Raw genomic sequence first — 13,023 nt, 5'->3', positions numbered from 1 at the left:
TTGAGCTATGCTATCCAGCAAACAGTGTCAGACGAATGTTTTTTCTATTATTCGGTACAATTTGTTATTCATTTTGAAGCCATTATCCATGCCTTTACAAATAAGGTATTCAGATTTTGGCACATTCCTAGTTGGAAGAACAGCATTGTCCAAAATGTCTTGGTATGCTGAAACATTAACAATTCCCTTCACTGGAATTATAGGGCCTAGCCCAACCCGTGAAAAACAGCCTCATACCATTATCCCGCCTCTACCAGTCCAAACTTTACAGTTGGCCGAAAATAATTCAGGCAGGTAATGCTCTCCTGGCATCTGCCGAACCCAGACTTGCCCACCAGGCTGCCAGACAGAGTGAAAAGCGTAATTCGTCACTCCACAGAACACATTTCTGCTCTAGAGTCCAGTGGCGGTGTGATCAGACACAGCTCGATTTGACACTCCATGAACAACCCATTCCATGAAGCTCCCGCCACACAGTTTTTGTGCTGATATCAATGCCAGTGAAAGTTTAGAAACTCTTCAGCTATGGAATCAGCAGAGCGTTGGCGACTTTTACGCACCATGCGCCTCAGCACTCATTTACCCCGCTTTGTAACTTTACGTGGTTTTCTGTTTCGAGGCTGAGTTGCTGCTGTTCTTAAATACATCCACATTCAAATACTAGCACTTACAGTTGGCCTTGGCATATCTAGCAGGGATGAAATTTCATGAGCTGACTAATTGAAAAGGTGGCATCCTATTACAGTAGCATGCTTGAATTCACTGAGCTCTTCAGAACAACCCTTTTCCCCCCCAGTATCCCCACAAATATTTGTAAATGCAGACTGCATGGCTAGGTGTTTGATTATATACACCTGTGGCAATGGGTCTAATTGACACACCTCAATTCAATAATTAAGAGGTGTGTCCCAACAATCCCAATCAACACTTGGGTTGGTATTGTAACGATGCAGGAAGGAAAAAGCGGAGAGAGAATCCAAATGCAAGCTCTTTAATAAAATGAACAGGTACTCCAATGGACTCAGGACAGGAACACGGAACAGCTACCAGCAACAACGACCGACAAACAACAACTGAGGCACAGGGGTTTAAATACACAGGCAAACAAGCTAAACAAGATAACAAGGGCAAATTAGAAACACATGGAGAGACTAATAAACAAGAAAAACTACAAAGGACTACAAAACATAGCACCGAACAGGAATAAACAAAAGTCCACACAGGACAAGGAAAACATAAGACAGGAATCGTGACAAGTATTATGTTGCAATGATATCTAGACATTTTTATGCATGACTTTTATATAATTTTAGCGATGCTGTGCATAGGTTACATGATGAGAGTTGTTCATACAAATCTGTGTACACTAAATTCTAACTGAATAATTACTTCCTAAAAGGAAATAAAACATTCATAAACACAGATGAGACAGTGACGTGTGTGTGTGTTTAAAGTTGTAAACAGATAAAAGTAATCCAGAGGTCAGTAAACCTTGAATGACGCTGTTTCTCTTTCCAAGAAAGATAAGTTAACCATTTCTGGGCTTGAAATTTTACAACCTAATACAATAATAAATCATAACCATCTAATTCCATGCCAAATAGTCCTGTAACCAAGTCTCTAGATATGACTTGGATCCCTCTTGTATTTTATACAACAAGTATATTGTACACTTTTTATATGTTTTCTCACCTAGCAGGTGAAAATGGTGCATCTGATCACTAGAAAGCAACTGCTACAAAACAACACACACACTGAACTTTAATACATATTGTTATTGATCTAATTCACAAACTCTGAGCATGAAAAATAGAAATAAAGGCCGTTGACTTAAACACCATCAAGAACAAGAGTGTGGGAGAGTTAAATCTAGGGAATAAAAACAAAGCACAACAACAGGACAAGACAAAAGGAAGGAGAGACTCAGAGATGAGATAGAGCGAAAGATAAAATAATCGATGGGCATTAGGAGGAGAGTTTTCGATCTAATTAGGAATGTCGGAGGAGTTTGAGCTATTGGTGAGAGGAGAGGAAGAGGTCGGAGAGGTCAAGGCCTTGTGTTTCACTTCCAGCTTTTCCAATTAGTGATTGTTTGGGTGTGAAACCGATGTAATCAGCCAAGTGTGTGTGTGTGTGTGTGTGTGTGTGTGTGTGTGTGTGTGTGTGTGTGTGTGTGTGTGTGTGTGTGTGTGTGTGTGTGTGTGTGTGTCTGATGTGGCATCCTCCTTAGGAAAATGTCAAGAAAAAAAAAGCCAATTGAGGACATCCAAAAGTTTGAGGTTGGTAAGATTTTTGAAAGAAATATCTTATGCTATAAGTTTTGTTCATCACAAAAATGTCTTTATCACTTTTGAACAGTAGTGTACATTGTGACATTATTTTCATGGCAATTAAGCAAAATCAATTCTCATTAATATCAGTGTAAAGTGATACACAATTTAAGCAATATGCAAAACAGTTTATAAATTCTTATAAATAGGTATATCCATTACAGAAAATTTTAATCAGGGGGAAATAATTAAATTGTCTTAATGCAAAATCAAATTCTAAAATAGGGTTTATTCTCTCCTGTAAAAAAATTTCCATTCATTTTATGGTGAAATGTGACCTGCATGTTTTCATGACATTCTGGAGCGTGTGTTAAGCGTTCCACTTTGAAACATTTGGCTTGCTTGCTCTCTTTAAGAATTCATAAATGTGCACGGTTGAATTTGCTTATGAATGCTGTGCGTTTGGGTAGGAGAACATGACTGTGTTAAAGTGAGCATGAGAGAATGTGAACTCCAGTGGGACGCTGCTGGAGTCGAGCATTACAGGTCTCCTCCTTCCTTTATGAGCACCGCCTGCTCTCACATGCCTCCTCAAATTCCTTCATCCCATTCAGAAAACCACCCATCACGCTCTATAATATCACAAACTGGCTCGCTTTTCTCATTCGAATCTTTTTACTTGTGTCATGTGTTCTAATGCCTCCATCCTCAAGGCACGGCCTGAAATCTCCAGGAATTTGTGCCATTTTCTTCCCAGATCAACGTCATCTGCTTTTTTTCCACCAAACACACACAACACAACACAACACAACACAACACAACACAACACAACACAACACAACACAACACAACACAACACAACACAACACAACACAACACAACACAACACAACACAACACAACACACACACACACACACACACTCTCTCTCTCTAGGATAGAAGGCATGTCTGGGCCTCTCTCGCTCCTATTGTTCTACTGCTCTAAAAGACATCAGGGAAAAGTTTTATAATACAGATTCATGGTGTTAGTTGGTGGTGCTTGCAAAATCACTATTACAACTTCTCATAAATGTTTAGGGAATTGAACCCTCATAATTACCTAAATAAAGATCATGAAACCAGCCTAAAAGTAATATAGCCTAATATACATAAGTCTTCTGATAGCTTTGTTTGAGGAACATTTTCCTTTGGTAAAAACAATCCTATTGTGAAATCTTGTTACAATTTAAAGGAACCATTTTCTATTTTAATGTTTTAAAATTTAAAATATTCCTCTGAAACAAAGCTGAATTTTCAGCATCATTACTCGTGTCTTTAGTGTCACATGATCCTTCAGAAATCATTCTAATATGCGGATTTGCTGCTCAAGAAACTTTTCTACTTATCAATGTTGAAATCAGTTTTGCTTTTGTGGAAACCTTGATATTAGTTTTTTCAGGATTCTTTGACAAATACAAAGTTTAAAATAACTGATTTTTTATAATAGAAATTTACTTTTGTAACATTATAAATATCTTTACTGTCATTTTTGATCAATTTAATTCATCTTTATGCATGATATCTTTATGCATTTTAAAATTTAACTATGTTTATTGTGTTTATGTTTATTAAGGAAAAGTATTTTTTTTATTTTTCAGAGGCATTTCGTTATTACTGCTCATAATCTAAATATCAGACATTGTCCTCGGATTAATACTTAAAGGGATAGTTCACCCGAAAAGTTAACATGGTTTCACCTGTTTTTTCTGTCCATACAGAGTCAATGGGGTCCAAAACAATAGTTAGCCTCATTGACTTTCATTGTAAGAACAGAAAAACACTAAAACATTCTTCAAAATATCTTCTTTTGTGTTACAGGGATTCAGGAGGGAGTTTTTGAGATTCAGGAGGCAGGAAGACTCAATTGCATTAAGGAGTGAGAGTGCGAGTGCGAGTGCAAGTGCGTGTGCGCGTGCGTGCGTGTGTAAAAAAAAAAGCTCATTCATAAAAAATGATAGAGAGTGATTTCTGTACATTTGGACAATAGTGTTAATGCTCAGATCAGATCTTATTTAGAAAACACACTGGATAACTCAAACTGCCAACATGAGGAAAGCATCAGCCTACGATAACCAAATTCTAATTTGATATCACGTAGCTATTTTTGCTGGAAATTCAATGCAAAAATGGTGTGTATTTTAATTTTAATAATGTTGTTTTCTTTTTTTAGATAAACCAGTGAATTAAACCTTTAAAATAGATAGTTCACAATCATTTACTCACCCTCATGTCTCAAGATATTTGTTCATCTTTGAAACACAAATGAAGATATTTTTAATAAAATCTGAGAGATTTCTGTCCCTCCATAGACAGCTACGCAACTACCACTTTTTATAAAAAAGTTTGATTCAATAATTATGTTAAATTCAATCTGTTCATCATATAAAGTGATCTTGTTTCTTCAGAAAATTTCGACTAAACCGCTCAATTGAAATGGATTTAGTTTTACGATCTCTTTATGAACTTTTTGAAGCGACAAAGTGGTAGTTGCGTGGACTGTCAATGGAGAGACAGAAATCTCTGAGATTTCATTTAAGAGATCTTCATTTGTGTTTCAAAGATAAACAAACGGGTTTGGAATGACAATTTTATTCATTTTGGGGTGAATAACTCTTTAATTCACACTAATATAATTTGTTTATCTTCTTTGTATTCCAAACTTGATGGTCACAAACCAAAAGATGATTCTGTCAACAGTACAAAATGATATTCACATTAATATATATATTATAAATATTAGATATTAAATACGATTCCAATTGAAATCAGAATTTAGTCTCAGAACTATCTGTTTTATAATATTATATGCACACTAGCCTGCTTTCCATTACAGATTTGCGCAAAACTTTTGCGATGTTTTCTAAATGCCGATAAAAACCTATCGCGACATTAACCGATTTTATGCAACTAAAACGTAATTTTCATGGAAAAATCATGGAATATATATATATATATATATATATATATATATATATATATATATATATATATATATCGCAGCCACCGCACCAGCAATTATTTTTAATCGAAGAAGACGTAGGCTTGTTATCCGAGGATTAATGGCAAGGAAAGCCCCTTATACTTGGGAGCGGCACATAGGAGGTGTTTAAGTGTTTCTCCCTCATATCTGGTCTTGATAAATTGTGGCATTTCTTTGTTGGTTAGAATCCAGTATTTCCGTAATTCTTGTGTCTTTTATGAGTTTTATAAAGAAATCGGTCTCGTCTTCTTCCAAAAATAATCGCACCTACTGAAAAGAATTCTTTTTAGAATTGCCTAAAATCCACCTCATGCGAGCATAAAAACTTTTTTTGCAATATATGGGAGTTTTTGCGAAAATGACGCGTTTCGATTGGGCGCAATTTCAATTTGCGCAATTTGAACTGTAATCATTTCAATTTTTTTTTACAAACAGTATATATCAAACTGTCTAGTGGGTACACAATGAAACAAAGAGTCAGAAAGTGTAAGAAACCAAAAGAAACAGATCCAGCCAGAAGAGTCTTGATGGAACTCATTATGAGTCTCTCGTAAACAAACAACACAAAGCAATAGCGAAGCAACTATTTCTCCCTCATCTCCTTTGCTTTAATCTGCTTTGTCCGTCAGTTACAGAAACAACAACTGTCTTTAATATCCCACAGTATTCCTCAATTATTTCCCACAATCCCTCATGCGTAACTCCCTCCCATGTCTTCCTGTCTGCAGTATCAGGGCATCTCTGATATAGATATGGTCCATCAAACGCTGCCCTGTGCAAATATATCATCCTACACCATGTGTATTTTGTACTACAGATATGTATGATTCCTCAATCATGTGGCTACAAGTAAGTTTTAAAAAAAACCTGAAAACATGATATGGCTTAGCACGGTTACGAGATCGCAAAGGATTGTGATTTAATTAAAAAAATATAGCCAACTGTATGCACTGGGTGTTTCATGCGCTGAGTGTTCTTTTACACACGAACAGCTGAGCGCAGTTAGATAATAAAATAAAAATTTAAATATCTGTAGTGCTTAGCATAAGTGAACACACCTATGCTAAAGTTGACTAAAAAGAGGAATAAAAAAATAATCTTTTGGAAATTGATCTTAATGCCTTTATTAAAAAATGAGAAAAAATCCAACCTTTAAGGACACCAATTTACTTTGTGAATGAATAATGTATTGTAAATAAATAAATGTTCTTCCTTAAAATACAGGGTGCATAAGTCAGGAAACCCCTATGTTAAATTCCCATAGAGGCAGGCAGATTTTAATTTTTAAAGGCCAGTTGTTTCATGGATCCAGGATACTATGCATCCTGATAAAGTTCCCTTGGCTTTTGGAATAAAATAGCCCCACATCATCACATACCCTTCACCATACCTAAAGATTGGCATGGGGTACTTTCCATACGATCATCTCTCAATGCAAATCAAACCAGCTACTAGGCTAACTGAAAAAAAAGTTTAAAAAAAAGTCCACCTTCAAGATATTCCAGTCACTAGATACGACTCAGGTAACTCACCTGAGCCATTTCTAGAGAGCAGAATATCTTTTTTGACTTTACTAATAGCCAATTTGACTTTACAAATAAGCCATGCAACCCCCTATCATCAACTCCTAACCATTCCTGATGGCAGAAATGAACAGGAAGTTCCCTCGACACAGTTAACAAGTAAACGGCTGCAAGTATGTTCAATTGGCCAATTGATCAGATCGACGTCTGCGCATTTGCAAACTGGTGAGCAACAGGAGAAATAAAAACACACAGACTACAGCAGAGACCTTCATGTTTGAAGTTACTACCGACACCAGCGTTCCAGTCTGTAAGAGTCAGCAGCACTTCCCAAAATACACTATGAACTCACCCTTATCTGAGACAGTGTGAGCATGACTGTACTGTAGTTCTAGAGTTATAATATATCTGCTCATACGGCCGTCCCACGTCATGTCTGAGTTATTATGGTCAGAGCATTAGTGGGCCAATAGGTAAACGGGAAGATCAAACTCAGAAGCTCAATCAATGGGGCTTTTTGACTCCTGGCCGAGACATTGATTTATCCCACTAGACCACCTTGAGAATGTTTGTGTATGGGTTTGTCAGCAAGAGTCAGACAGAGCAACAAAGAACAGAGGAGAAAGTCTGAATCCATGAATGTCTTTGACACTGAGAATGGAGAAGATCATAAAGTCAACTTTAAATCCATGGAAATGTAATGTAATTAATGTAGCAATGAGCTTTGGCATCTGTAATAATCTTCTCATGCTAGTCTACATTATACGACACACAAACAGCACAAATTGAAAGAACAAATCAATTGCACATCCCCAGTCCCTTTCTTGGTTAAGGTGCGGAAACATTAGAGATAATTCTGCAAAATTTAGCAGGCAAAAAAATCCATTATCAATAGTGTAGTGATGCATGAGGCACAGATCACACCGAAGTCAAACCAAGACGATTTTTTTTGTTCAAACAGCAAATTTGCATAACCAACTTGAACCCCATCCAAAACCTGTGTGAGGAAATCCCTCAGCCGAAAATACACTGATTCCTATTGAACTGACTCGATTTCAACCGTGAAAAATCACTGAGCAACACAGTAACTGTGACCGTACCTTTAGACTGATTTGGCTAAATAGGTTTCATGGACTCAATAGGCTTTATATGAAAGTGTAGTCCACTCTGCATTCATCTAAAAATCAACATTGAAACGATATCTTTCTATACATTTTTAAGGGGACAAAAATCTATTGCAAGTTAGACATAATCTTAGACATTATGAAATCCTCAACAGACCGTATTTCCATCTCTCATATTCTATGGTATCATATCAAATTCATGGTAAAGTGTGTAGTTTCTGTGCAAATAGTGACAATATTGCAAAATTTAAGAGTTAAGAGTTTCCAAACAGATTTTCCATGCATTTCAACCTTCACTTCCATTATGACAGACCTCAAACAAACAGATCAATATTTCAATAGCATTCTTGGAGTTGTTCCTGCACATTAAACAAAGCACTTTAAGATAAAAAACAATAACAAGCATCACCTTTAAAAGTGGCATCATCGCTAGCAAAAGCTAGGAAACTGCACATTTGGCAGGATTCCCAATGGTTAGCTGACTCATGTCTCACTATTTTCTTTTTTGTCTTATATACTGCCTGTAGTCGAGGACAGCAGAAATACAAGCTGAAGGTCTTTAGCTATGAGGCGTAAAGCTATTAAAGTGTGCTGCTAGCTGTTCTGTGTAGAGATGCAAAGACTCTGCTGCTTGCATGGAATAAAGTTTGTTCTTTCTCCAAACAGTATGACAAAGAAGACTTCTAAAATTAAGAATCAGATGCGAAAAAAAAAAAAAAAAAAATTGTACAGGAGGCCAATCAGGTCATATATTGCGGCTAATATTGTGAGCATAGACAAGGCTAAATGGTTTAACACAGTGAAAAGTTAACCCTACCACTAGTGGCAGTAGAAATTACACTTTTCAAACTATCCATCAACAAATCACTTGTTAAAAATATGCAGTTTGACCTATCCTCATCCTCTCTCTCGGTCGCTTTTGGACAGAAACTTCTTTTCACTCCATCACACACCAAAATAGCCTGCAGATTTTGACTGCACAGCAATTTTCATCCTCAGCTCCCTCGTGAGGGTGTGCCACTGTCAAATATCTTCATAAACACCCATAAGCATGTACAAACACATACACGCAAAACACGCACATAAATTCCATGTCCAAAAGCAGTGGTTTTAACACAACTCCCTCCCTCTGTTCTGAACCAGACCTCAATCCATTTTAAGAGAAGACAAGGAGAGAGAAAAAAAACAGGGAAGAAAGAAAAAAAAAAAAAAAAAGAGAAGAGCAGCACTGTTATGACTTCCAGCTGTGGGAACGACTGGCCCTGCGAGCAGGAAGTCACAAGGAAATGCCTTCGTCACATCCCGGTACTGCAATCCCAGTGGTCTTCAAAAGAAGGGGAATTCTCTCGCTCTCTGCGTTCTGTTTTATTTGTTTCACCTTTATGGATGCATGCGTGTTTTAGGCACTGTTTTCATTTAATGGCTTACCTCATATCTTCCAATAAATCACATTCTGTCTGGTGTTTAAGGTGCAGGCGGCCGAGCTGTTCCGTATGCGTGTTCTTCAATTCCTGTGTCACTTTTACCTGAAGAGCAGACGACATCATTAGAGGCGAGGACGAGGATGGCACATGCCAGTTGCACAGGCACACACACACACACACACACACACACACACAGTCCCACATGAGCTCATTATTGTGTTTCCAGCTCCAGTCAGCTGTATGAACCACAACGGCAAATTCACAACCTTGCCAAACAGCAAGAGAACAAGTCCTGCAATGAAACTCGAACATTTTTATGGTTGATTCTTTATAAAAAACCTATAATGTCACTTGCTGTCACAAGAGAGTAATTAAAGCTGAAGCGTGTCATTTTTGGGATGTTAAAATGTTTTCTCCTGTCCCAGTTTGATATGCTGCAACTCAAAACATGGCGTGAGTTTGTGGGCAGGACAATCTGACCAGTCTGGAAACCTGTTTGAAAATAATAATTATTTCAAATGCATGAACATAACGTACACATTAAAAGTACACATTATTACATCAACTGAAACACAATTTTTAATTGAATAAAAACTGTACCAAAATTAAAAACCGATATTTGCATTTTTTCCACAGACATGGATATATTGGAAGAAATGTATCACCATAAGTTTCAAATGCTTCCAAGGCTTTGAACTGTCTGAAATGTTTCCAAGTTATGTAATCTGGATAAGATTAAAATGATTATAACAAAACAGTAAAGATGAATTATGTATTTTTATTATGGGGAAAATGTGCTAGTTAGCATGACAGGAATGGTTTCCTGGCATGACACATTCAAAGATTCCATATTGAATGATATTTGAAGACTTTTACATCTGAAACTATTACACAAAAAGATTATATAAAATCTGCTTCAGTACAGAATCAAAAACAGAGAAGTAGAAGTAATCAGCAAAACCACACATTTAGAACAGTATACCATGGTACTGAATAAGTACCACATTCACATACCATAGTATTTGGTCCAAAAATTCATTGACTGGAAATAACTTTTTGGCACATTTTTTTTTTTTTACATTCTTAATAACAAAGGTTTTAAAAGGGACAGTTTCACAGCGATGCCATAAAATAAAAAATGTTGGTTCCATTTTAGTAAACCGTTCTTAAAAGAATATTTTTTTCCTAGTCTGAAGAACCTTTTTTCCACTATAAAGAACATTTTGTAGAACAATGGAAAGGTTCCGTCGATGTTAAAGGTTTTTCATGGAACCATAGATGACAATTAAGAACCTTTATTTTTTACTACAAGAGTGTAGTGTTACACCAGTTACAGGAAAGAGATTTAAAGGAATTTGCAAACATAAAAGCTTTGAGGTCAACAGTAAAAGATGCAGGTGGTAGTTTTGTTTAAGACTTTTAACTGCTCACATTTGGAACTGAAAGTTGTGGATGAAATGATATAGAACACTTCAACATTGATTAAACCTATAAATAGCTTTGTGCTGGTATGACTAGGCTGACAAAACAATCCTAAACCGATCATAACACTTTTTTTTTTAAGTTACGCTTCAAAAAGTTCATAAAGAGATCATAAAACTAACCCATATGAATTAAGCGGTTTAGTCCAAAATTTTCTGAAGAGACACGATCGCTTTATATGATGGACAGATTAAATTTAGTCTGTTATTCACATAAACACTCATCATTTGTTTCAAAGACTAACAAAAGTCTTAAGGGTTTGGAACGACAGGAGGGTGAGTAAATAATGACAGAATTTTCATTTTTAGGTGAACTATCCCTTTAAGAACTGTCCATGGAACACCCTACAAATGGTCATGGTCCTGGGTTTAATCAGGTTGTGTTCAAATAAAACACATAAAGGTTACCTGAGGTTCACAACCCAAATGCGACTACACAGCCGAGAAAAACCCAACGGGACCAGACCAATGAGCCCGGACAGGTTGACTAATATCTAGGGAGAAACTGTTAATTACTACAGAAGTTCTTCACTTGGCAGGTGAGGAGATAATTGGTTCTGTAACAACTCCCTAAAGGTTAAAGCCAAAGAGGATGGAAAATAACACAGCTCGCCTCGGTATCCAACCCTGGCAGCATCAGCAGGACACAATGTTGCAGGCTGCACCATAACACACAGTATGACAGCCGGCTGCATGGCTCTCATCCACACTTTGAGCTGTACAGGTGAAGGATGATTACTCCGAGATGGAGGAAACACTAACAGCAGCATTTGCGTCAGAGAAAAGCAACAGCATATTTTACAGGCATTTATTACAGTGGAGAAGATATTCAGTTATTTATGGAAATATCCACACTGATGTCAGACACAGATCAGAGTGTCTTTAAAAATAGATGTTTGCTTTAAAATAGATATTAGGTAACATATTTACTGTCTGTTAAGAAAATGCACCTTTTAATCATTCTGAAGCACACACATTTATACAAATCATACGGTATCCTGTCTCCTGCATCTGTAGAAAGAGCTAAACGTAATTTATCGAGCATTTAAATTAAAGCAAACATTATTAGCGTTACAACGACCAAAGCAAACGATTATCATACACATCTTTGTATTATGTTTTCATTTTAAAACAGAATTTTGCGAAAATAACTGGGTTATTTGTGGTGTAAACCTGTGCTACATGCTATCTGCCTTTCTCCTCTTCACAAGACAAAGCAAAGCAACTGCAAAAAGTCAAACGTCACCTTTAAGGATTTTACGCTATGATGTAATTCCTTGATGATTAAAATACACGAATGTGTGTGGAATGATAGAAATACGATGTTTTTTTGCGAGGGAATTTCACATTCCTCCATACAGCCTGTGGGACATGAGTTTGAAATCCAACACCGCTGCTGCTGTCACCTCTGAGAGAGACAGAAAAACATCTTTCTATTGGACATATGTTTTTAAACTCATATTTCCACGATGTGAATGACATTTAGACACATTTAAGCGAGATGTGTAACCAAATGTCAGACTTTAGGGTTAGAGTACTGATCACTGATCCGTCTATTTAACAAAAGCATGGTGACTCCAATCCGAGTAAAAACACACAAAAAAACGAATCTCGTGGCTGCATGGTTTAACCGTTATCTGAGATCAAATCAGCCCCTAAATCACTCGTCTATCATCTCTGCTAAAGATATCTTCTGGATTTCAGGATTATTTACCATCGCTGCTGCTTCAAAAACAACAATAAAAACAATACTGGTCGAGAAAACTCTTGTTACATCGTTTCCGTTACAAATAAAAACAGATAACGTTACATTGTTTCAAAACAAACAGCGGCTGGAAAGAAAGTTGCAACTTCGGGATAATGTAACAATGTTGCAAATCACATTAAAAAAAACATACACACACATTGTTCTAACGCTGGTTTCTTACCTTTCTTGGCGGAGGCTGCATGTTTGAACATTGGCACAAATGAAGTAAAATCCAACAGAAATGATACCCCAGAGCGATCGAGGTTGATTATTAAGAAAAGGGGATCAGACTGGGATTCAGATCTGAATTCAGACGGCCATGATGAAGCAGGTCCAGTCGGGCAGACACTGAACAAACACTGCGGATCAGGGGAGAAAGTAATGAAAGAGAGAATCTGCCTCCACAGAGCAGGCTCGAACCGTAAAACCAGCCC

The 13,023-nt window shown here is 36.9% G+C and overlaps 1 protein-coding gene across 1 annotated transcript in view; it reads right to left on the bottom strand.

Moving 5' to 3' along the window:
• The window catches only part of fchsd2 (FCH and double SH3 domains 2), a 95,897-nt gene extending 82,874 nt beyond the window's left edge, over positions 1 to 13,023 (bottom strand). Inside the window, exons 1-2 of the mRNA XM_077193904.1 lie at positions 12,771 to 13,023; positions 9,366 to 9,463 (exon numbers count right to left, since the gene is read on the bottom strand). Coding sequence (XP_077050019.1) covers positions 9,366 to 9,463; positions 12,771 to 12,791 — 119 coding nt within the window. The 5' untranslated portion in view covers positions 12,792 to 13,023. The remainder of the gene's footprint in view (positions 1 to 9,365; positions 9,464 to 12,770) is intronic.

Source organism: Siphateles boraxobius, unplaced genomic scaffold (genome assembly GCF_051911475.1).
Source record: "Siphateles boraxobius isolate OS27281-9 unplaced genomic scaffold, OSU_SipBor_1 31, whole genome shotgun sequence".
Lineage (NCBI taxonomy): Eukaryota > Metazoa > Chordata > Actinopteri > Cypriniformes > Leuciscidae > Siphateles > Siphateles boraxobius.
The sequence above is the reverse complement of the archived record's forward strand: the minus strand, read 5'-3'. Positions and strand labels throughout refer to the sequence as shown.